The sequence below is a fragment of the Agelaius tricolor genome, unplaced genomic scaffold (assembly GCF_023055355.1).
Source record: "Agelaius tricolor isolate 1412-34295 unplaced genomic scaffold, bAgeTri1.0.p SCAF_1, whole genome shotgun sequence".
In the NCBI taxonomy this organism is placed as follows: domain Eukaryota; kingdom Metazoa; phylum Chordata; class Aves; order Passeriformes; family Icteridae; genus Agelaius; species Agelaius tricolor.
Window position 1 is genome coordinate 11,627,808 of NW_027269261.1, and position 26,115 is coordinate 11,653,922.

The 26,115-nt window shown below is 41.2% G+C and overlaps 1 protein-coding gene across 33 annotated transcripts in view; it reads left to right on the forward strand.

Annotated features, from left to right (window-relative positions):
- NRXN1 (neurexin 1) overlaps window positions 1–26,115 on the forward strand; it is a 679,845-nt gene that overhangs the window by 385,019 nt on the left and 268,711 nt on the right. For 2 of the 33 annotated variants that reach the window (XM_071423135.1, XM_071423143.1), the window contains exon 1: window positions 22,420–23,567. The exons of 29 other annotated variants lie outside the window; for them this stretch is intronic. In XM_071423135.1, the coding sequence (XP_071279236.1) occupies window positions 23,327–23,567 (241 nt within the window). In that variant the 5' untranslated portion in view covers window positions 22,420–23,326. Of the gene's footprint in view, window positions 1–22,411; window positions 23,568–26,115 lie in introns of those variants that run through there. 2 more of the 33 variants (XM_071423128.1, XM_071423120.1) reach the window with 2 other exon arrangements.

The following is a 26,115-nucleotide window of genomic DNA, read 5'->3' on the forward strand; positions in this document are numbered from 1 at the left end:
ATGTTTACATGTAAAAAGAACAAGTCAATTGCTCAGTGATTTTTTTTTTAATTATAACAAATCTATTTCCAAATGAAGCCGTTTCTTTGGCAGTTGCACAGAAGGGTAGTGATTAGTACAATGAGATAAATCAAACAGTAGAGAAAATGTGCCATTTTCCAAATTACTGCCAGTTATTGTTACTCCTTTCTGAGTTCCAGGGTCTCCTGGATTCCTATAAAGATCCTTTTGGAAGCTTTACAGTCAAAATCAAGATTCAGTGACTTATAATCCAACTAACCATCAATTTCTAAGCTCCTGCTGAGTGACAAACACTATAAGAAAACATTTTTTTCTTGTTTTTTAACTTAGCTGACTTACCTTTCCCATTTCTTCAAGCTCTCATTGCTAAACTGTCTAAGTTCCAAGGGCAACTAGGGTTATTTCTTGGGAGCATTCAGATCAGAGGCAACTTAAATAAGCACTGGCAACCACACAGAAAATATGGTGTCATTAATTGTGACAACTTAGCTCTGAAATGCATTTTTGATGTTTTTTGGAATGAGTGGTTCTGGACATTTTAAAACGTTGTGATGTCGTGCAAACAAAATCATCCTTTAGATTATCTTCTAATCTTAATTATCCAGATCCCAAATAATTTATCTTCTATTTTTTTTTTTTTGTATTACTTAGAGGTTCATCAAGGTGTGAAGTTCCCAAACCTCACCTTTCAGTGGCTTGCCTTTCTATATGCCATATACCTCCCAAACTTGATTTCTATTTATAAGCCTGCTAAATTTTCAGCTTGCCATTGACATTTTGCTTTACTTTTGGGCTTCTGCAGAGCAGACAGCTCCCTGGATCAGAGGTGCTGTACCACGTGCATCAGGCAGCATTAAGACCAGGCAATTAAGTGCTGCTGAGTAGAATATCTCCTTTATAATTACACACCATCAGCTTTCTAATCCCTTCAAGCAATGAGTCTGATGATTGTTTTACAATTATACTATACCTGTAAAAATGCACTATTGTTCCTGAGCCTCGCTGCGTGCTTTGTTTTTATTTGGCATTTTCGACTGTCACTTGCTGTGTCCTGTCAGAGAGAAGAATGTCCCCAAGATTGAGAGGACTGTGAGAGTGGCTCCCAGTTCCTCTAACAACTCTGGAAATTTATGTGCTAGGTTCAGGGAAATGGTTTGCATTTTTTTTTTTTTTTGGAGGAAACAAAGACTTCATGTTTTTAAGTCTGAAGAGGTAGATAAGGAGAAAACACCACCAAAATAAAGAATTATAAAATTATTATGGCGTGGAAGTGCATCTAGTCTTAAAAATAAGTTACAGGTAGATCAGAGTTGCTGAGGGAATGAGTAACTAGCATTTGGTGAGGGGTGGGGTTGTGTTTTATTTTGATTTTTTTTTAGTGTGAGTTTGATTTCTGGAATAGAGTTTCATGCTGATGCATTGTGATTAGTAGATGCTTCTGCTCAGAGCTTAAATCACTGTTGTTTATAAAAAGCTCTGTGGGGAGCACTAAGCCTCTGGTCTTAGGCATTTACCCAGTGTCCCCAGGAAGCAAAAGCTCAGGCTCCAGAACCCAGGCCTTCATTACACAAGATGAGCAAACTGAAGGTATGTCAAGGAATATTTTAGATTTCAAGAGCAGGTTAAACTATCTGAGCAGACACAGTTTTAGATCCCTTCAGTGCACTCTGCATTAATCACTCCTAATTCTCTAGCTTTCCCCTGTCCTGAAGGCTCTCTGCTGTGCTCTGGGATGTCCCAGTTTGTTGTTTGGGTTTTTTTTTTTTTTTTTTTTTTTTTTTTTTTTTTTTTTTGTATGGCTTTGCTTATTTGCTGCTTTCATAAGATTTTATAAGTTTCAAACTTTCTGTTATTGTCTTCTTCCAAAGAAGAAGTTTCTACTGAAAGGAGTTTCTGATGAAAAACAGAAAAGGGACAGTACCATGTCACATACCAGGCTATTTAAGCATTTGTTCTTTCAGCTTTTTATGCTATAATTAAGGAATCCCTATAAAAAAAACCAAAAATACAAACAAACAAAACCCCACAAACAAACAAAACAAAATTACTAGCTAATATAGATATATATATATATATATATATCTAAAAAAATCATAAAAATAGGTCAGTGGTGACTAGCATGGACCTCTGTGTATTCAAGTATTGTAAAATAACATTTCATGCAAGTTTAATGTAGCTTTTAAAACTACTTTTAGAAAAAGTTTTAAAACAATTGTCTTCTCTTATCCTTCATGAATGAAAGGAAACTTCATCATGGTTAATGGGGAATTATAACATTCAATGACAAAAATACTCATAGTTTCGAAGGGTTTAGTGATATGATTCTTGATAATTCTGCTTCCTGTAGAGTTTTAGTGCTTAATTGTGAGAAGATTGATCTACAGTATATTTTGCCTAGTACTGTTTTTGTATTGTACAAAAGAACAATACAATTAACTCCTTGCCTTGATCTTTTCTCTCCCTTAGTAATTTTCTGGATTTACTTACAAAGGAAAATCAAAAGCAGTAAAGATGGGTTTGGGATTTGTTTGTTTCAGAGTTTCACAACACAACTTAGTTATGCAGTTCTTTATTCTGAAATTTTGGTCACCGTTGTTTTGCACTGTGATATATTCAACAACATCAGCAGGATATATCTAAACCAAAAGAGAAAAGGTCACAAAATTAGATGTGAGCATATAAAGCAGGGGGAGAGGAGGAGAGCAATATCACATACACTGGAATATCACACATACTGTGCAACAATCACAAAACGTGCAGCATGTTACATACAAACCACTTTCAAAATAGTGGGTCTGTTTATATGAGTAAAGTTTTGAACTCCAAAAAATTCCTTTCTAGGCATGTTCTTAGTTGTTTAACTTTATCAGAATTTAAATGTATTGTACAAGTACAAATCTTTTTGTAGACACTGCAACAGATGGTCAAACACCATGCTTACCTACAATTATATCCAAAATTAGTGTGGCTGGTTATATCATCAAAGACAATAAAGGAACAAATGTTCACAAATAAATCTGAACCACCAAAGGTCCAACCTACTCTGCAGAGCTCCAGTTGGCCATGTGAACTCCAGAATTTACACCTAGTGCTTGCAAACTCTGGAAAGCCTGTCAGGTGGAGAGAGGGGTTCGAGTTCCTCCCAGGTGAAAAAATTCACTGGTTTGTGTAGATGTGTTTAAATCACATCAGCTAAAATATGCAATATTCATTTTTTTTAATCCCAGCTTTTAAAAAGCTTATTTAAAAAACAGAGTTTTTTGAAACATTTAAAGTACAACAAAATCTAAAATCACAAAATGCTAAGTGTTTTCATTTCACTATAAAAGAAAGGGTTTAAAGAAACCTCAACAACTATTTATTTTGGCTTTGGAAAAGAGCCTGTGAGTCAATTATTTGTTCAGTTCTATTTGCAGCAACAGAGAATAGGCCCAAATTCCATATAGCTGCAGAGGGAAGTGGTGCTTCAAAGGTGGGTGCTCGTGCTCAGAGACATTTCATGACAGCCTTTCCAACAGGTGGTCAGGATACTCAGAGCTGGCCTGATTAGAGGGAATTTACACAGTTCAACCAGGACTTATTAACACCTGCACCAGTGTGTGGAGAAAGTGTGAAAGGAGGTGGCTATAGCAGCCATCATCTTTTCCCAAGGAATTACTCCCAAGGTTATTTCAGACTGTGGGACTGATAAAAGGATGCCTCAAATTTCACCTCTGTGACTGCAGACTGGGTCAAACTGTGCCACTCCAGTTCCTGTTATCTGGTACCATAGGCAGATAAAAGTATTCTCCTGGATAGCTTCCTTTCAGCACCAGTGATTGGGCTTCCATTGTTGCTCTAAATCAAATCACACTCAATCTTGAAACCCTGATTCACACAGGTGCAGATTAGACTTGACCCATTGTTTTGGCTTTTTAAGCACTTGCCTTTGTATCTATTGTCTGTCAAGTTCTTCAGAGTTATTCAGCATCAGCTCCCTGAAGTGGCTCATTAAAATTTGTGTGTGTTTGTGTGTCTCACTTGGAGGGAATGGAACCCAAGAGAAATACTTTCATATTACCTTTTAAAACAAGCACAGATACAAGAAATTATTAACTGCTTAGTCTTCCTCTTTGTCTATATGCATTACAAGTCCCTCAGCACCAAGGTTTAATATTTATTGTTGGTGTGTTTGATATTTATTGTTCACAGATGATATTTGGTAAAATATCTTACAATACAAACTCACTGGCTCCTTAATTCAAAACTTCCTTGGAATGCATAATATTTTTGACTAGTTTGCATTTATTTGAGGATTTTCAAATACCACAAAAATTAACAGGGCTGCTTTGAAAAATGCCATTAGAAATAGTATATGCCCTTTTAAGAGAGCTATTGTTTATTGTTTGTGCATGCTGTTCATATCATTTTAGCCTTCAGCATCACTAATTGAATTGCAGGTGAACCTCACTTTTGCTTTTATTATATATATGTATTCTGCATTTATTTACAGTAGAAAAAAGAAAGCTAAATGGGGAGAAGGGAGGGAAATTTATTCTCTCCTTCCTTTGGAGAGGAATAACCAAGATGCTGGTACTAATTCTAGCACATTCTAACTTAATTCTGTATGCATGTTGCCAGTGTCATTATCATCAGCACTGGTGTCACTGTCTCTGTGTAAGAATTAGAATGAGAGCAGATGCAAGAAAGGCAGAAGGGCTGTATGGCAAATAAGCACATCTTACTTGAAAAATGAAAGCTCCTAATTTTTCAGAAATATCTTGAGAAAGCTTTGGTGAAAATAGCCTAATGGAATGAATCAAGAACATAATTTTTGAATACAGATGTTCTTAAAGGGTAGATTGGACCTACTAGGCTTGAAATGGTGACTCTAGCCTGAATCCCCTCTGCCCAAACATTCTGCAAAGCACTGAAAAGCATCAGATGGGAATGTCCACCAATATCTCTTCCACCCAAACCCAGCTAAGAAGTGCTGCAGTTTCTTGTCCCTCCCTCTTTAGTGGCTGGCATGGCTCCATCAGGTCTCTTGCACACACAGTCTGCTATCCTGTGGTGGTGATGGAAAACAGAGCTGGAGCATTAGGTTGTTCCCTGTGTGATCCTTCAGAGCTTATTCACAATCCTTTGTGTTTCATGTGGCAGCAGAAGAGAGCACTGCTTTGCTAATGGAATAACACTGATGAATTCAGTAACAGGAGCCTTGCAGAACAAAAAAACAACAGTGAGTTAATCTGGGATTGTGACCACATTTTTCACTACTCTCCAACTCCTTAATAGTCTGCAGCCATTTATAGTCAGATTGTCTCATGATAATAAAATACCACATGCATTTATTAGAAAGTTTCTTAGCACAATGTGTAAGCCCCAGAGTTGTCAGGTGGCTATATATTCAAAAAATATTCAAATATAAATTTAAGGCTATAATCCCTGAATGAATGGGTTTGCTATGATTTCTAAACTTGTGAAATCATTGGGTTGGTTTTTCATTTCCAAATGAAAAACAGAATGCTTTCCTGTTGTTTGAACTGAGACCAGAGGACTCTCGTCTGTTCCATCTGCATTTCACCCTAAGACATTTTCCGAGTTATAGATGTCATTCAGAGCATACATATAATTCTCCATGGAGGATTATGCAATTGCATCACTATATGCAATAATTGTGTTGGTTATACTACTTCATGTTGCTGTAAGTGAATAAGTGAGACGTTCCTGAAATCAAAGCTTACAAAACCTTAAAAAGGAGATGGTGGAGAAGAGAAACATATGGAGCCATTTATAGGTCATATCAACAGTTTTAATCTGCTAGTGACTCTGTTATCTGTAAGCCATTCTAAATTAAAAAAAAAAAAAAAGTAAAGAAATGTCATACATACTGGACTGTTCTGAAAACATACTTTCATTGTGTTAATTATGTGATAGTGGGTCTGGGTGCTTAAAGTGTGTTGCAGATATCTCAGAAGGCTTCATCAAAGTATTTGTTTGGTAAAAGGGACCTGGCCCATCCTAAGTAGTCCATGATTGTTTGGCTAAAGTCCTTCTAAAAATGTCTGATTTTTTTCATTTAAAAAATTACTCATGAATATGAGATTACTTCAATATTTATTGCCTTAATCAGGAAAGGATATGAGCAGAAGCTTTCTTGGGGACTATTGCTAACCTCTGAAATGTTGCAAAGGATACATAAACCCAAATATAGAGCTTTTCTTTGTTCTCTCTCACCCATGCAGGCCAACAAGTGTACACACATACCCCACTCCCACTCTTTATCCTCCTCATTTCATTTCCCCATGCTCTCTTTTATAGCTATGGTAATCTGCCCAGCAGTCAATATTCCCCATGGAGGCTGGAGGAATTCTCAGAGAGGCAGAGAAGCTTGCATCCCAGCTGTACTGCTGTGGCAGTGGTTTTGTTGTCATTTTTAAAGGGTTTGTTTTCTTTCAGTTTGGTTTTGTGTTATCTTTTTTTTTTTCTTTCTTTCTTTCTTTTTTTTTTTTTCCTAACATGATCCACTGAAAAATGTATTTGGAGAGAAAAGCAACCCGTAATGATGTTCTGTTGAAACAAGTGATGCTTGGCTTGCTGAAAACCAGAAGGAAAATAATGACATGAAAATTGTCCTTGCTCAGGAGCAGTGAGCAAAGATTGTATATAATTGGACAGTTATGAATCAATGAAACTGCATAGTTTTTCATGCAACTTGGCAAAAATTCAACCTCCCTATGGATAAGTAATCAGGATCAAAACATTTCTGGAAAAAAAAAATAATTTCTTTCTTTAACTTTGTGCATTCTGGGATGAAACACAGTAACTTTGATCTTTCCATTTGAAATGTATTCCATTTCAGTCCTAAAGCTTTTCTGAAATATAATGGAAAAAGCTCTACTTTCCTTTTCAAGAAGAGCAGCACTAAATTTAATCATCTATTTCATAAGTTTATAGGGGAAGAAATAATTATGAATCACCAGATTTTGCTGTTGTGTATTCTGCAGTTGCCTGGATCCTTTGTTAAAATCAGAGTCCAGAAAGTAAAACATTCCTAGCTTCAATTTTCTAATACACTATGGAATTCTGTTTTGAGATCTTCTGCTACTTCTCTTTCTCTTGTTCTACATTCTGCACATCTCTTCAATGCTCCTTCCATATTCCCTGGATCTTCTGATGGCCTCCTATTGGATAGGTTTTTCACATTCCTCTAGTGATGCTGATTCTTGAATTTGATGGGTATGACATTGCAGCTGTGAATTTGGTTAGATAATAATGAGGTTTATTTTTATCCAACTGTTCTCAATTTTTTTTTCACAATTCTTGCACTATTTAGATGCTTTATATTTTACAGATGTATTGTCCTGTTGAAGTATCTGGAATAGAAGCCTCAATTAATTGTTTTAAATCTGTATTCAGATTATTACAGAAAAGTGTCATGAAGCAGGAAGGTAATGCAAAAGGTGTGAGAAAAGACTCACATCCTTGAAAAGTATATTCTGAGAGAATGGTCTTGACTGGAAATACACTCATCAGCAGGGGAGGAGTGAGGTACAACAGGTTTATTTTCAAATTGTGGAGTTTCAGTTATAATATGGATCAAAGAAAACTGTTTCTTTGAAGAACAGTGGGCAGGGAATTACTGACAAGAGAGTATCCTGCTGAAAAGAAATTCAATGGCCATGATGATCTCTAATGAATTTAATAAATGAGGGACAAATCTTGAGATACTTTACATACCAGCAAAAAGGCAAAGTTCCTTCTCCGAAGGGAGCTGTAAGGAAAGGAACTTGCTCTGGAGATTTCTCTCACTCTTCACATCACTGTAAATTGCCAGGGAGAAAAAGAAGAAATTACAAATACTAGGAGACTTGTCAAGGATGTAACATGGAAATTTACAGAGACTTACCTTAGGGGAGGGACTGGAAATTTCTATTATTTCCTATCCTCAGTAGCAATAGATCATAACCCTAACCCTCTGCTGTGTTGACACTCCAGTTCTCTACCTCATAACTATTGCAAGCAAATTTTATTCAAGTCTTAAATTGATATTTTGAAGTGAGTTTTTTTATCGTGTTTTAGTTCACTTTTGAAAGATTCATGCACAGTTATCCAAATCTGGATGAGCACTGGGTGCTGCTTCATTTAGCACATGGAAATGGCTCCATGAAATTTCAAATAGGACACCGCAGTATCCAACTCCCTGAACCACTCAGAGATGCAAAGTCATTTACAAGGGGGGGGTGGAGAATATTGCCCACTAAAACATGGTAGTTCCATAAAGAATTAAAATTACTTGAAACTACAAGTTTTCAAAGCTAAACTGGAAGTTGAGTCCCATCAGAACAGACTGAGTCAATGAATACTATTGAAAGATCTAATCATGACAATTTTTGTCAGTGTTAAAAGGTGGCAAACACACACATATAGATAAAGATATATATGATATAGGTATAGATGATATGGTTATCACAGGCTATTCTTCCAAAACCCAAGTGGATGTAGCAACTTCTTTTCTTTTCTACTCATCTAAAATCTTTGTGCCTGAAGCATTTTCCTCTTCTTGAATTAATTTGTTCTTGTTTTGTGATCTAGCAGAGGAATTTGTGGTGTGGTGAGATTTGCTTTCTTATTCATTTGTTTATTATTGACCTAGATAAGGTTGGTTATTCTCATTGTTGTCTTCTGCATCAAACAGACAAATAGACCTGTCATCTCCAGTAACATCACATAAGGCAAAAAAAAAGGGTATGGATAAGAAATTTCCTGGCTTGTTTCTGCACCAGCACGGGCAAGGGGAGGCCTAGTAGTGGAGAATATTTTTATTTCTGCAGTTTAAAAATTTCCAGCAAAAATGATTGCATGCAGGAGTGCTATTTGTAGAAATTTAAAGATGAAAGGGAGTGGAGGACATTGTCCCAGTCCTGAAAGGCTAATAAATTATATTTGAGTAATTCCAAGAAGACTATGCTGTTCAGAAGTAATTCTAAAAATGAAGACTCCACCATCTTCTAGGTGATCTTTTATAGCACCCCACTATCCTCACTGTTGAGAAGGTTTTTACAATATCTACCCTGAATCTTAATTGCTGCAATTTAGCACATTTCTTTCTGTCCTGTCCATCACTGTGATTGAGAACAGGTGATTTCCTTATTCTTTAGAAACAGCCTTTCATGCATTTGAAAGCTATTATCATGTTCAATCTCAGTTGTCTCCTTTCTAGCCTAATTCTTTCAAGCTTTATTGAAGCCCCTGTTCCCTAGACTGGTCATGTCGTTCTCCTCACATTTTTCCCAGTAGGCTTATGTCTTCCTGGGGTGTAATGCCCAAATTTGTACCTGTATTCCTGCTGAGGGTTTGTTAATGCTGAGCTGAATGGGAGAATTGCTTCACATTTTTGCAGGCTCTGCTTGTGTTTGTGCACACCAATATGCTGTGAGCAGATGTCGACTCACGGTGTCACCCTGAACCACGTTCAAGCACGGAGGCTCACACTAAAACCAGGCAACCAAAAGGAAAAGAAGTGCCAAGCATTTCGCCCTGCCACATATCTATTAGACAAATATGATAAAGGTTTACTGGAGATTCATTAGCTGAAAAGATACATGGAAAAAGAAGTTTGCCTCAAGGGATCCAGTGATCAGCATTTACTGATTTCAGAGTCGAGTCATCCCCTTCACCACCAACTGGAAATCTGATAATCTTTTCTGTCAGGAGAGAAATATGCATTGCAGATTAATGGCTGGGTTTGTGTTAATGCTCTGGGTTTTCTCACTCCTTGCTTTTATAGTCACCCACGTCAGACAACTTCCTAGTGAGGTTTATATGTTTGTAGCTCAAGACTGATGAAATAACCTGCTGATCTCAGCACTGCGACCAAAAACCTCAGTGGTACATCAGTTTGTCCTTTTCATACGGAGAAATTGAATTAGGGAGTCTAAATAAATTAACAAAAACTTAACTGTGGTTTACCACCTGGGTCTGTACTGAGTAATGACACAGGAATTCCCTGCTGCTAGTCACATTTACAACATTTACATTGCAAACTGTACTGGAAAGGAATAAGCAAACTTCCTCAAATGCATAATTAGAATTTTCCTTCTGGAAAACTAATCTTGTGAATCTGCGTATTTCTGAGCTTCTTTAGTAGAAGGAAGCCTTTACTGTATTGCTTGCACATTATAAATCTCTTTTGATGAAAAAAATGAAAGAAATGCAAACTATGAGATGCACTTTATTGACAAAAAAACTTTTTCATACACTGAGTTGTATAATTGAAGCCCATTTGACTAGAGAAGTTACTTTAAAAGTTTTTAAGGTTGTAAGCTATTTCCCCCTGTGCAATTCAATAGCTCATTACCAGTTAAATATCATTATATTATACTGTATATAGATCCAGTGCTCTGGAAGAATTCCACAAGAAGCAAATGCACTTGTGGGATATCCTCTATAGCTAATGGATATTTATTTTAATGGCATAGACATTGCTTTAAATCTCTTTCTGCATTAATGATAAATTGATCATTAGTGCAAAGTAGGTGAGAATTAAAAATGGCTTCTAATAATTTATAGCTCATATTGATTTTGCTGGAACAATTCAAGAATAAGGCAAAGCCCAGGCCTTTGGCTTGGGTAAATTCCATTCAGGTCAGTGGGATGTTTGCTGGAACAAGCTGTCCTTCAACCCTCACTTTGTGGGTTCTGCCCACTGTGTACGTTTGGGAGGTCAAAAGTGTGAGGCAGCACGAGCATTGCTCTTGCATGGGCTCTAATAAGGAAGGATGAAGTTTAATAAGTCCAAGTGCTGAGTCCAGCATTTTGGCCACAATAACCCTGGGCAATGTTATAGGCTGGGGATGGTGTGGCTGGACAGTGCCCAGGCAGAAAGGGACCTGGGGGCACTGGTCAGCAGCTGGCTGGACACGAGCCAGCAGAGTGCTCAGGTGGCCAGGAAGGCCATCCTGGCCTGGATCAGGAATGGTGTGGCCAGCAGGAGCAGGGAGGTCATTCTTCCCCTGTACTCTGCACTGGTGAGGCCACACCTCGAGTGCTGTGTCCAGTTCTGGCCCCTCAGTTTGGGAAGGACATTGAGACGCTGGAGCGTGTCCAGAGGAGGGCAGTGAGGCTGGTGAGGGGCTTGGAACACAAACCCTGTGAGGAACCACTGAGGGAGCTGGGGGTGTTTAGCCTGGAGAAAAGGAGACTCAGGGGTGACCTTATCCCTCTCTACAGCTCCCTGAAAGGTGCCTGTGGTCAGGTGGGGTTGGTCTCTTTCTCCAGGCAGCACTGACAGAACCAGAGGACACAGTCTCAAGCTGTGTCAGGGGAAATATAGGCTGGATATTAGGAAAAAGTTTTTATAGAAAGAGTGATAAAGTACTGAAATTGCCTGCCTGGGGAGGTGGTGGAGTCACCATCCCTGGATGTGTTTAAAAACAGACTGCATATGGCACTGGGTGCCATCATTTAGTTGAGGTGTTAGGGCATGGGTTGGACTTGATGATCTTTCAGGTCTCTTCCAACCTTGTCATTCTGTGAATTCTGTGAATTCTGCAATTCATAAGCCTCTGTGTGCCTGTAATTTTGGTGTAGATTTTCACTCTTAGCCAAAGGATTGTTGCTCGTTTTTCCCGTGCAATTCAAGTGCATCAAGAGTAGGAGTTTTATTGAAGGAAGTGCCCTGATTTGGAGTTATAAGAATTAACTAATCTTAGCTTTAGAGGTCTCTCTGAAAAGAAAGTATTTGAAAGAAGATTTGTTCAATCCCAACTAAAAAATAGCAACAAAGAAAAGGCATTTAACTTTTTTTAAATTAAGACCACAAAAATTATGAAAGGGAACATAATTTTAAAAATTAAGGCACTTTTTACAATGTGATTCTTTAATTTTCTAATGCTCCCTTTATTTTTCACTACAAATAATTTGAGATTTTCTTTTCATGTTACCAAATGAAAAGAAAAAAAAGGGTTTCACTGTAAGTCTCTTCTTGGTTCCGCTCCTTTTGCTGCTTTATAAAGTGCTTTGATATATCTGGATGAGAAGGACTACACCAGTACTAGCTTTTTTAAAAAAAGCAGCCACAGATCAGTAGCATATACTGCACCAACTCCTCTGACAAACCAGCAATTCTGTGAGAGGCAGGGATATGGAAAAAATGTGATAATTCATATTATGTGATTGTCTTCCTCCAGTGCATGGCATAATTCTGATTGAAATTACTGGCAGTACTTTGTGTGCATCAAAGGAAAAACAGCTCCAGGAACTGACATCCTGTGAAATGTGGAAGAGCTATTATAGGCTAGTGGTTCAATACAGTGGTTTCTGAAACCTTCCTGACAAAACCCATAAGCTTTTTCTGGGCAGTAATGCTCAACTCTGTGACCAAAGATGGCCAGCAGACCACCCATCTTTTCTTTTCAAATTTGTGACAGCTTTAGCATGTGCAAAGATTCAAAGAGCAGGTTTCAGACCATAATCCTTTTTAGGGCCCCATTCTTCTCATTTTACTTGTTAGAAACAAAATTAGATCCAAGGGTGTTAAAAGAAAGCTGCTAGCTTTCTAAGCCTTTAAAAATATGTATGCATTGCACATTTTTTTCTCTGAGTACATCTTTTATTATGCACTGAAATAAATAGGTAAAATTAGGCAAGTTTTGATAGAGCCACAAAATTGCAGCTCAGAAGTCCTGGATTTTCTTTCCTGTTACAACCTGCATTTAAAGATAAGCTGGTTGTGACTCTTCATTTTAATTATATAGCAGGCACTTTGTTTTAGCTAGGAACTTCTTTAATGCAATTCATTAAAATTAAAACACAGGTATGAATAAAATTATTTTCTGTTTCCAATCTCTTGATATTTGCACCCATTATTTGCATATATGCTAAGGAGGACAAGCTTGGCCAACAAAGTTTCTTTACAGTGGTAATGTTTTCCCATACAAATTGTCCCTTTAAGCAAAGTTGATCAAATATTTACAGGATTCCCGTCTATCTATGTGTAAAAATTGAGGGAGGCCCACGCTTCCACAATTATTACAAACAGTGGCATTCATCAGGAAGCAATCTCAAAGTGCTTTAAACAGGGCATTGGCTTTAAAGTTGCACTGAATATTCTTGTTAGAGCTTTGTAGACAAAAACTTGTAGGTGGAGAAGACTTAATCCTGCAATGTTCTGTTTAATAGTGCTGGAAGATAAAAACCTTTCAGCACTGGTGTGAAGGGTGTAATTCCACCAAGCCTTACTCATGCCAATACCTTTTATCTTTGGGAATGGTACTGTTGACCCAGCTTACCTGTTAGCCATTCAATGGCAAATGCTTTGCAGCGATTTGTCCAAGGCTGCCCTTTGCAAAACTGTGGCAGAGGCAGGTGTAGAAGATCCAAACTTTCCATACCACCAAAGAGGATTGTAGGATTGGGTTTTAGGGGAGGGTCAAGCCATCAATCATCACAACAGGTAATTCATATTGCATTGTCACTGGGTGAGAAATGTGCCAGCAAAATGCAGATAGCTGTCCCCATTGAATGCTTCCCCAAAAGCCTATTTCCTCTATATGAATCCCCTGTATTTGTCCTTAAGAAAAGAACAGAATGTATATATCATCAGATTTTCTCTCTCCTTAAGTTAATTACCTTTGGCTTCTGTAGTAGCTTAATTTTTCTTGCCCTATCAATAAGCCTGCTGAAAGAAGCACAGCACAAAGGGTTTTATCTGTGTTATTGATTGGCTAGAAAGTGATGTGTTTGTGACTATTGGAGCTTCTCCAGTGCGTATTTATTTACATTGGGGGAAAAAAAAAATCAGCATTACTTGGAAAAAAAATAACTAAAACTTTCATTTAACATTACAAAAGAGAGTATTGCTTAATCCCTGAAGTAGGAAATTGCTTTTCTTCATGATCCATTGCTTTCATACTGTTTCTGGCTGCTGGTGCTGAAGGAAAGAAAAACTGTTCTCAGTCTGTTTTCACCGTATCGCATTTCTTATCCTTCACAACAAAAAAAATTAAAAAAAAAAAAAAAAAAAAAAAAAAAACAAAAAGAAAAATTTGGCTGCTAATTTGTTGTTGAAGTAAATACAGGGAGGCGAGAGCCTGGGTAAGAAAAGATGTTTTTGTCTCGAATGGGCACTTGCAAATATGGAAGCAGAGTAAAACTTTATGTGGAAATCTGAAAAGAGGAGATTAAGGATTTGAAGTTGTATATCAAAGCTGAAGTATATGAGCTATTGCTATTCTTTGAGATGCTGTTATGGTTTTATACCTAAATTCAGCAGCATGCTCCCAGAAGATGAATGTTGCTAAGGAATGCTTTTTTCTTGTGTTCTGATCTTGTACATATACAGAGAGAAAGAAAATGGCAATTAGAAGGAAAAGGCATAGCTGGCTGAAACAAAATGCTGGCATTTCATTTCACCTTGCTTAAGACTCATTTTTTTTTTTTTGTTAAAAGCACCTATTGTTTTATTGCTTCTAATATGCACTATAAAAATACAGTGTGTTACAGCTCAGTGCTGGAAAATACAAATGGACTGTAACTAAGGAATGGTTATTTAGCTTTGGAAGTACTTAATTAATGATTCCCTGACATTGTCAGGACAGGTCACAGAATGGATTTTAGAGTAATTGTAAGTTACCAGCAGTGGTTTTAAATTTTCCCCTAGGAACAGCAATAGAAGTTGTATTTTCTCTTTTCCTATCAGTGGTGTCTCTTGTTTCCTTTTTTTAATCTGATTGCTTTCTTGTTTTTTGAATCCATTTAGCCTTGCAAACCATAATCAGAGGTTATGCCAGTAAAGCAGTACTCTGAATTGTGATGGCAAGTTTTTGAGACTGGTGTCTCACAGAAGAGACACACATACCTTTCATTTTCAGTTTTAGCTTGCGCTAGTTAGATGAGGAAAGTAGCAAGACCACACCATATGCCCAATAAAAGCTTCATTAGAAAGGCATTAGTAGATTAATCCAACTTACTCTGTGGTTTATTTTATTTAGAATGTAATAAGGTAAGTTCATTAGTTTGCAGGCTTAATGTTTTCTACTGTACCTCAAAGCAACCAGTAACAATTCCATTGAGATTCCCCAGATCTCGCTAACACCTGTCAAGATAAACACATGGCTCTCTGGGGGAATCACCTTGGCAACATAACTGAGGGAATCTAGAAAAAAAGTAAGTCTTTCACATACAAAAGGGTGTTACACAGTCTAAACTTGATTAATGATTTTTCACATGCCTCCGAGGTCATATATCTCTTTAAAGTAGGAAAAGAAGTCAAATCAATCTCTGAAGAACAAATATTTTTGGAATGTACAATACTGCATCTGAAATGTATTTTAAAGAACTTGAAGGATGTAGAATAATTGTGCAATTTGAGCTGAGCCTCAGAAAGTCTGTCTGAGACCAGCAATTCAGTCTCCATCCCCCTAGGGCTAATATATTAGATTACAAGGATTATTGTAGTGGCACTATTTGTGCCACTACATTTAAGATTATGTCAGCATTTTCATTTTAAACCTGTACATTCAGAGGTTCACAACTCAGCTATAGGAAATTTGCTTGACGTTACAAATGTGTTCTGCACAACAGTGACACTTTTTCTGGGGAGAAAAAAAAAGAAAGAAAGAAAGAAGCTTAAAGCTAAATAAGTATTTGGACATTTTAAAGTTATGACTGCCAAAAGTTAGCGTCGTCTTCTTGAAACTCCGCTTTGTAAATTCAGTTCTTTGAGCAGCTGACTTGTAACACTACTGCTGTCTGGAGTCTAAAGCAATGTATTGCACTGGACAAAGAGTAGATGGCTGCATCTCATCCCTTTTTTTTTGCCAAGACTGAAGCAGGACTAACGTGTTCAAGGAAGGCAGGAGGTGGAACTTCACTGTACATCCTCTTCTCGACCCAGGCCAGAAAAGTGAGGGGTGTTGTGTGATGATCATGAGTCATAATGAGGGATATCTTAGAAATCCTGTCAGGAAACCCTGCTTAGAAAAGCAGTCCTGACTTTAGGTACTCCATAAATACCATTTAAAGCTCTCTTGGCTACCAGTGGTTCCTACAAAAATACCAAAAAAAACCCAATTAACTTTGCCTTGCAAGGTCTTTAAATTCAATCTCGCCATTTTGTGGATGTTGCACTAAGTCTATTCTGAGCTTTCCTTGACATGGCTTTAATATCTCAGTTATTGTGCATGGTAAACAGTATCAAGAGCTGCAAACAACTCTGTAATACACACATTTTTCCTATTTCTGGAGGCCTTTATCAACAAATAGGTTTTGCATATGCTTGTACTGGATACAAAAGAGCAGAATACTGGGTTCTGTTATTGGCATTTGTCATCAAACTTCTTGATGACTAATTTACAAGCTATTTTTGTGGTGGCTTGCTTTCTGTCCCTAGCTGAAGTATTTGCTGAGGAGTTCAAATCAGTAGCATTCAAGCTGTACCAGGGATGTCTCTTTTCTGTGGCAATGCAGTGCCAATTCCTGCAGCAGCACTGGGAGAAGTCAGAGAGACTTTTGCAGGTTCTGCAGCAGCAGCCTAATTGCCCATGGAATTAACCACTCATGTGGTAGCCCAGAGAGACCATGGCTAGAGACCATTTGCTACAGAACTACAAGTCTCCTAAATGCCACATACAGGTGGATTTGGCCTTTTTTCCTGTGGCTTTAGATTGGAGTCAAAGGGGGAAGCTACACAAAGTGTCAGAAATCTTTCTGCGCTACATTAAACTAAAAAAAAAAAAAAAAAAAAAAGAAAAAGAAAATATGACATTAAGTGGCATCACAGCACTGGGAGCCAGCAAAAGCCAACCCCCAGTGGATTCTGAGCCATCCTCCTCAAACCAGGGCTAATTCAAGTAAGGATGGACAAACCTGGCAAAGTGCCCCAATGACTTAAGGACCAACCAGGGCTATTTCAGACAAAGAGGGACCTTCTCTGCACAGTCAAAATTCCCCAGTCAAATTTCCCCAGGAAAATGTTCTCCACAAGCCCCTTCTACTCTAAATTGAAAAGATCTGGCTTGTGTGCATGTCTTCAATGAAATGAAACAAAATGAAAATCAGCTTGATTTTGACAGCAAGGAATAACAAGAAAGAGATTACTTCATGCACACTGTGTCAAGAAACATTTATTATGAAGATTTAAGCCTATCTGGATGGACAGAAAGACTTATTAACTGTACCAGGATTTGTATTGAACTATTCATAGAGAGAGAATAGCTACACTACAGAGAAAGCAGCCTAAGTATTACCTTTGTAAGCTCTCCTTTCTCACATGACTACCAAAATTTTGAATTTCTTTGCATTTTGTGGCTGCACAAATACTCCATTCATTCCCTTTGGATCATATTTTTTACCTTCTAAGTCTTCAAGTAGTTCATATGATAAAGTTTATTGGCATAAAGCAAACAGTTTCTGCCCTAGGTTATGTAGAGTTAGGACACAAACTGGACATGAATGACAGGCCTTGGTTCAGTATCTTTCAATTAACTGGCTTTTGGAAGGAACATTCTGTGCTGTTTAAAAGAGAAAAGTTACCACCTCCGCTCTTTCCAGACATCAGAAAAGTACTGGGAGATACAAGTGTATAGGTCATTAAATTCAGCACTGTTTATACTGGAAAGAGGAAACATTAGCTTGACTGTTTTCTTCTCTAAGCCCCTGTCTGTGGGCTGGATAAACATAAAGTCTGATCTGTTTAATTGTAATCACAGAATGTCCATGTGCTTTCAAATTAAGGGAGGGTCTAAGCCTAGCAGTGGGGAAAACCTGTAGCATAAAACATTGGTATAGCTAATTACATAGCATTCCTGTAATACACAGATTTGTGGAGGCACTTTGGGGTGATTTGTTTGTTTGTTTGTTTGCTTATTATTTTGCTGAAGAGCAGTTGGGCTTCAGGAGTTTAAGAGTGGATGTTACAACACTAAGTGCAGAATTAACTAGAGATGGCCAGGGAAGCCTGGTTGCATAAGGTGGCACTTAACCAAAAGAAACCCTGAATTTAACTGACAACTTCTGCTGGCCTAAGGCATGGTCTGCACTTCAGTTTTGCTGGTGTTGCTGAAGTTGTCCATCTTAGCTGATCTATCTGTACTGTTGCAGAGAGATATGGTCATACCAGCAAGAAGTATCTGATTTAATATGAGGAAGTAATGTAAATTATATTCATGGGAGTACTTTTTTTTTGTTTGTATACATTTTATTTAGGAGCATTTGGTGTTTATAGCATAAAGACACTAGAACAAATCAGGGAAAGATGTGTTCTTACAATAAGGATATTCTTGCTCAAAAAATTTAGGAGCCTACTGGTATTAACAGAGTTCATTTGGTGGAAATACCTTGATTAAAAGTCACATTTACTACCAATGTGACCTGCACAGAGTAAGTGTCAAATGGGACTAACTTCACTGAGATAAATTCTTGAGATACTAAAAACTACCTTATGAACACTAAAGTTCATTCTCACATTTTATTTACTATGCCTGCAGTGGAACATTTATTTGTTTACACAAACTCTTGTTTATTGTCTTCTTTTGTACCACTTCTTCATTCTTTGAGTGAACCTTCACAGACTGATAGCAGCATGTTGATTGTGTTGAAAGTACAATTCTATGTCCTTGGGGATTAAAACCAGGTTATTTCAACTTCAGTTCATCCTCAGCTAACAGAAATTTATATTCTTATGTCAGCAGGGGTAAAAAAGGCAAGCATTTTAAATAAGAAATGCTGCTTACCTTTGTTCTTCATAGTGTTTACTTGCAGAAGCTTTTAACTTACTTGTCATTAGCCTAACTCTAACTGCCAAAACACCCAATTAAACTTCTTAAACAGAATCACAGAATCATGGGACCATTTAGGCTGGGAGAGACTTCTAAGATCCCTGTTAACCTGGAATGGTTTGGGTTGAAAGGGACCTTAATTATGATCTCATTCCAGCCCCCCTGCCATGGACATGGATACTTTCCTCTTGACCACGTTGCTCAGAGCTCCATCCAGCCTGGCCTTGAACACTTCCAGGAATGGGGCAACCACAGCTTCTCTGGACAAACTGTTCCAGTGCCTCACCACCCTCACAATAACAAATTTCTTCCCAATGTCTAACCCAAATCTCTACAGGCCTTTTAAATACTTCCAGGAACAATTAATTCACCATTTCCCTGGGCAGCCTGTTCCCCCTGGGCAGCCTGTTCCAGTGCTTGACAAGACTTGCAGAAGTTTTTCCAGATATCCAATCTAAATTTTCCCTGTCATGACTTGAGGCCATTTCTTCTTGTTCTATCACTCTTTACTTGAAGGAAAGAGACTGACACTCACTTACAACCTTCTTTAAATCAAAACATGCAGAGTATAAGTGTCTGACTACCAGGATTTGCTTCAAATTGGAAAGAAGTTTTATTAGCTTGCTGAAAACACAAAAAAAAAAAAAAAAAAGAGCAAGAGAAGATTTTACTGGAATGTCCCTCTTTTGCCTTCCTGTCTCCATCTTGTTTTTGTTCACACTTCCTTCTTCACCTTCCTGGTATTCTTTTAATTTTCAATCTTTTAATATTTTCTGCAAATTAATTCTCTCCCATTTCTCACCCTTGCACTGCATTAGATCACCTTTCTTCCCCGTGAAAGTTGGATAGTCCTCTCTTGTTTGTGGTTCAGAGTGCAGAGCCAGAAAAATGTCAAATGTTAAAATTAGAGTTGCTGCACCCAAGGTGCTGATCACATTACCAGATCCAGAAAGAGATGCCTACTTAGAGGGCAGTCACCCCATTCACACTTTAATAGGGCTCTTAAGTAAGAGTTAGATGCCTAAATAGTTTTGTGAGGATTTGGTCTTTGTGTACTCAACTCTTGGTTTGGATGCAGCAAAACGTTAATTTAACGGTCCCTAAGCAGTGTTTAATATCATAATGTAGCACCTAAAAATGGCCCATTATAATCTATCTGATAAAAAAAAAAAAAAAAAAAAAAAAAAAAAAACCAAAAAACTTCACTAAGTAGTCTCCAGGCACAAATTGAAACTAGAAACTTCAGTGGCAGTTGTGTATATGCACTGCATAAATAGTACATATTTAATAAAGTAGAGCGCTAAAAAAACGCTTTTATCTTCAGTAAAATATTACATTAAGTACCTTGGAAGTACCTCAACATTTTATTCATTTGTCCTTGTTTTTTAAGCACTTTAGGCCTCCCTGGCCTAAAGTAGATGGCAGATGGAGCAATAATTTAGGTTAAGGTACTCAAACTACAAAGATCTATAACAACACAGAGTGCTTCCACCAAGTCCTTCTGAATCCACACCCAAGTGGATCTTCCCCCAAAGTTGAACAAACTGTGCTCAGGCTGGAAGGCACCTGTGGAAAGCCTCTGTCAGCAAGGTGACACATCTAATGGGGAATCCCCCAGTGGGGATGGAGCCATGATTTCCTGGGTGCTGACAAGGAAACTCCCGCTGTAAGGTAGCACAATCCCGATGGCAGCCTTGAAACAGCACTGCCAAGCAAAGTTAGTCTAGACAGGGCTTGCCAGCTGAAATTTTATCTGCACAATTGTGTTGCCAACTGCATCGTTACACGGTTGGCAATACCGGCTTCCTATTTCAGAGGAGTGATAACAATTTTAAGTTCCTCGTCTGTAGGATGTCTAGAATCATTAAAAACAGTCAAGTTAACTACTGCCTGTTTCTAAAACGGCAGCAACATGTGAACAGTTTAATGAAAAACTGGTTCCAGTGACTGAAATATTTTGTTTCCTGAGTCAGATTGATAGAAAACCTAGTGGTATTTATGGATGAAGTTTCTAACACACATTACTTCCATCAACAGGAAACATATATCAGGAGGTTTAATTTTATGAGAGCTGTCGAGTCCAGGCTGACTTTTCTTTAAGGTTTCCTACCCTTTTCTCCATCTTTCCCTAACTCCGAAACTTAGAGAAATTATTGTCTTTTATTTTTTTAGGAGGTGACAGTGCATGACAGTTGAAAGCTGATAGTTGGGAAAATTGGTGTTTCTTCTCTCACATGGAGGCTTTTGGAGACAGGTTGGAAAACTGACTTCCTCCTAGGCTGCCTTTCCCTCTGGCGAGCCGGGGGTGTTACAGGGCGGCCAAGGCGGGTGCGGGCTTCCTTCGGGATGCGTGCCTGCCCTTCCACGGAGCGCAGAAAGGGCTCGGGCAGTGCTGCTCTCCTCGCTGCCTTAAGGCTTAGTTATAATTTACCTCGGCGTCTTGGCAAAACTTTGCGTGCGTGGCGAGGCTGCGATGCGACTCGTCCAGGTGGGCAGGGCAGGTGCGGCCACTTTTGCTCGGCGTTGCTCCCGGGCTTCGGGATCTTTTCGTGGCCTCCCGGCACGACCCCGCGGCAAAGGGGGTTTCTGTGGCCGGGGGCAGCCATCCTCCTTGGGCTGAGCAGGGCGAAAAACCTTTCTCGTTCCTCAGCCTACGCGGCTGAGCAAAGGTTGTGACTTCCCTTCGCACCCGCGGGAATTAGCGCCTCGGCGAATTGCAGCGGTTTTCGTTTAGATTAACGCGAAATGTATAGAAAAAAAAACAACAAAAACCCACCCCATTCTCACGCCCACCGCTCGCCCTCTCGCTTTCACGCATCCGCTACCCGCACCCATGATCTCATGCTGCTGAAGGCATGGCACAAGATCCACGGCAGGCTGGGAGCGGGGGAGGAGGGAGGGAAGGAGGAGGAAAGGAGGGCCGGGAGTGTGCGGCTCGCACACCCTGCTGTGCCCAGGTGCGGTACTGCAGGGGCTGCGCCTCCGCGCCCGGCTCCGGGGGGCGCAGCACCCGCCGCGGGGTGATGGGTTAGCCCTTAGCATACCGACCCTCGGCTTTTGAACGTGACATCGGCTCCCATGGCACCCTCGGCTCTGTGTGTGTGTCTGTGCGAGGCTGGTGATGGTGTAGGGGAGCCCTCCGCCCTGTTTTGGGGGTAGGCGTGGGGCGAGCCCCGCAGCCGGGCGGCGATGCGGGAGCTGCCGGCGCCGCCCTGCAGCTGCGGGGAAACGAGGGGGGCTCAGCCCAGAAAGGATTTTTTTTTTTTTTTTTTCCAGCCCAGCTTGTGGCTGCGGTGGGCGGCCGAGGTGCGGTAGTTGAGTAGTGCCGGAGAAAATCCCGGTAACTCTTTGTTCGGCGCCGTGTGTGTAATGACCGGATAATCACAGCCGGTGCCCGAATAGACGGAGGGAAACATCTGATGGGCGAAGTTTAGGCCAATTAAAAGACCCCCAAATCGTTCTTTTTTAAGATGAAAGTGGGTTTTCGAGACACTGGTACCTCTGAACTGTCGGAGGAGGGGAAGTGCTCCTGCCGTGCTGCTGACTCCGCGGCGCGGGTGGGGAGGAGAGGCGTGTGAGAGTGTGTGAGTGTGTGTATGAGTGAGTGTGTGTGTGTGTGTGTGTCCCCTCCACACCGCCCCAGCCGCGTTCTGGAAGTGCGCGGCTCCCGAAAGGCTGAGGAGAGGCAGCGCGACTGTGTGGGAGCTGAACTCAGCCTCCCTCTTTAACATAGGCTCGTCCTCTGCATTGCATCCAAGCCTCAGCGATTTGCTGTTCGGAGACTGCAGATTTGCATAGCCCTGCTCCTCGCAAGCATGCTTATTTTTATTTTTATTTTTTTTTCTTTCCCAGCTTCTTTCATAAGGGTGCACTATTCTCCCTGAAAACATCCTCGGGTATTACTGTCAATAGCCAGACCACTGAGCTTGCCGGAGCAGCCTGATTATTGTCTGGCGGCGTGTGCGAGTGTGTGAGTGTGTGTTCGCGAGTGTGAGTGTGTGTGCGCGCCGGGAGAGAGCTCGCTCGGTGAGGGCTCACCAGTTTGGAGATGAATGGAGGGAAGAGCAGCAGTTTGATTTTTCTCTGCTTTCCCAGCGCTGGCTGATGGAGTGGCATCCCCTTTTCTCTTTCTTAGCAGAAATGTGGCATGATTGGCTACACTGTGGATTACTGAGGATGGGGGAATGCTTGGCGTTCTCGTAGCCCTTGCAACTGTGGAGTATTGTTAATGAGCACCAGCCCCGGGAAAGCTGAAACTAACGATTGTTTGGCCACGGGGCTTTTCCCCGCTTCCACCTCTTTGCGAAGGCTCTGAACTGCCTGGATTCTCTGACTATGTCTCGGATTGTTTTGGGTAGAAGAAGACCTGGAGAAAAGGATCCTCATAGGCTTTCCCAAAGGGAAGAGATGGCTCGCCTGGTGCCGTGAGCTGCAGCCAGCGCCGTGTGCGAGTGTGCGAGCGCCTCTGCCCAAAGTTTGCCTCCGTTGCTGTGGCTGCCGCTCCTCCCGAGGACGCCGCGGGCCGGCTCGCCGCGCACCGGAGGATGGGGGGGCTCCTTAGGGGCAGCCCGGAGCCGGGACCCGCCAGCAGCGGCAGCAGCAGCGCCGGCGGCCGCTTGGCCCTGCTCTGGATAGTCCCGCTCACTCTCAGCGGCCTCCTTGGGGTGGCGTGGGGCGCCTCCAGTTTGGGCGCTCACCACATTCACCATTTCCACGGCAGCAGCAAACATCATTCAGTGCCTATCGCTATCTACAGGTCACCGGCTTCCTTGCGAGGCGGACACGGTGGGTTCGGGTGCCGCTCGGTGCCTGCGCGGTCGGGGGCGCGCCGCCCCGCGGAGGTCAGACCCCGCGGTCTGCCAGGGCTGCGCCGGGCTCGGGGGGAGCATGAGGAGCACGGCGGAGAAGGAAGGGCCGGGCTGCGGGGCCGGGCCCGTCCCGGCGCTCCCGGTGGGGCGGGGGATGCTGGCGGGGCCGCCGGGCATCCCCCGGGGCTGGCGGCGTGTGGGTGCCGTGCGCCCCGCGGGGTCGCTGCGGGGTCCGCGGGCGCGGGGCAGGCGCTGGAGCGCGGATTTCCCGCTCCCCGCCGCTCCCTGCCCCGCCGCAGCGGGGGAAAGCCCAGCCCGGAGGCGCCCGGAGCTGCGGCCCTGGGCTGGGAGCGCCCCGCCTCGTCCCCCCCCGCCAGTCGCCGTCCCCTCCCTGCCCCGGTGCGGGGACACAGGGCCAGGGCAAGCCGGCCCCAGGGCGGGGGCAGGGCAGGGCAGGGCGGCCGGGGACCCCGGCGAGGGGCGAGGGGCGGGGAGGGAGCCGGTGCGCTGCTCACACCGCTGGTGATGATCGCGCTGCTTCCAGTTCATTACCTTGGTGGAAAGTCGATGAACTAAAGCAAAGGTCAGCTCATTATGCTGGGGATCGGGGGAGCGGTAAGCGCTGGCACAGCGAAGGAGGGAGGCGATGCCCGCTGTAGCGGGCAGCAAAGGGACGGAGATGAAATTCTTTCCAAGTGCAAATACATCTTGCTTAAGAACGACAGTGCTCCGGTAGTTAGTTTCTGAAGTGACAGGAAGCTGCTTCAGTGCCTTTTGGAGAGCCCCCGTGCAGTTCTCTTTCTTTTTGCACGCAGACTTGCGAGAAGCTGCACATCAATACATGCAGAATAAGTGTGCATTACATATGTTCGGTAGGACCAAAAGCTGTCAAAGAAAGCGAAACACCAGACTGTGTTTTAGGGATTTAAAGCCTCCCTTTGTCTCCGAGGGAGGAAGAGAAGATAAAGAAACCCCCTTGTTGGTTTCTGATTAGATTATACAGCTTCATTCTTCTTCATTTTCTCGTCTTGCCTTGCTTCATTTGCACGACCATGCGATGTCATTTACAGGCTCTTTGCAAAGTAAAAAACCAGATCTTGTACCTAACCTCTGCTTCTCTGTGCAAGATGACCTAGTTGCAGGCACGAGGTAGTTAGGAATTATTGGATTTTTTCCAGTGATTAACAATGCCGGTATTGGTGGAAGTGGTAGCGTTGTTTACCTCAAAATCCCCACTGTGTGCTAAATACCCTTTGATACATAACTGCTAAAAAGTGCACAGAAATGCCTCTTCTTAAGCATTTTGTTATTTTTTAAAAAACTTATATGACTGGTCTAACTAAAAGCAAAACAATTGAGAAATTCAGGCCACCACTCTTCTTTATAGTGCACTTGAGGCAGTGCAAGATAGAGAATGCTGCATGTTCTGTAATGTATGTGCTACAGGGGAGAACTAAAGATGTATGTGTGTGCACATATGTGTCTATATGCTTATTATTCTCTCAATTTCTGCCCATATGGGGATGTCATGTAGGGGCTTGCTATTCATTTGAGGGAAGGCTAAAAGGATGAGGGGAAAAGAAACATAATTGTAGGGGTACCAGCTATGATTCCTTAGAAAGCATTTTAAAATCACACCTTTTGCCAGTTTTTGAAAACATTACCTTGGACCCAGTTGAAGGGTGATGTGTAAAAAGGCAGGTTTCTCAGAAGAAATAAGTCTTGTTAAAGAAAATGAAATATGAAGGGGTGGAGCTGCCACTTAAGGACTTCATAGGAAGCCCAGGAGCCTCTCCAGAAGTTAAGTAGCTGATTCTATGAAAAGAGTGATGTTCTCTGTCATAAGGTGGCATTTCAGAACATTTACTTGATAACACAAAGTGTCTTTGCTTTCCTATGTCTGTGAGAAATTCTGCTATCTGACAGCATTCCAAAACATTTGGTTCTTTTCAATATTAATTCTTCAGAGAGGTGTTCCCATTTGCTTCTGTAAGCCTGACAGAAGAAGCATTTCTGTCTCAGGTTGAGCAGTGTTGGGCACAGTTCCTGTGGAGCCCAGCACTGCATCTCTGAGCATCCGTCAGAGGGAACTGGGGGAGGAAGGAGGGAGTGTGTGTGTGTGTGTGTGTGTGTGTGCTTGTTCCTTACCTGCTCTTCTCCAGTGTCCCTAGCCCCTGCTGACTTAGCCAGGTGAGAATTTGCTTCTCAGGCTTGTATCCCTCAAGCTTAGCTCAGTTTTGCAGAATTAATAACGAATTTTGTTCTCCTCTAACACGATTGTACATAAAAAATTGCAGTTTTCGCGGTGAGCTCATAGAATCTTTTTTTTTTTTTTTTTGTTACTTTGTGAGCTTTTTTGTAGCATCACACCTGCTAAAAGTAGAAAAGAGCTTTTAGGACAGGTCAATTAGTCGATCCCAAATGGAAGCATTGCTCTCTAATATGGTGAATTAGAAGTGTGAAAGGAAGGAGGAATGATCACTTTGTTCAGGCACTCAATAAACGTCACCACAGTGCTCAGACAT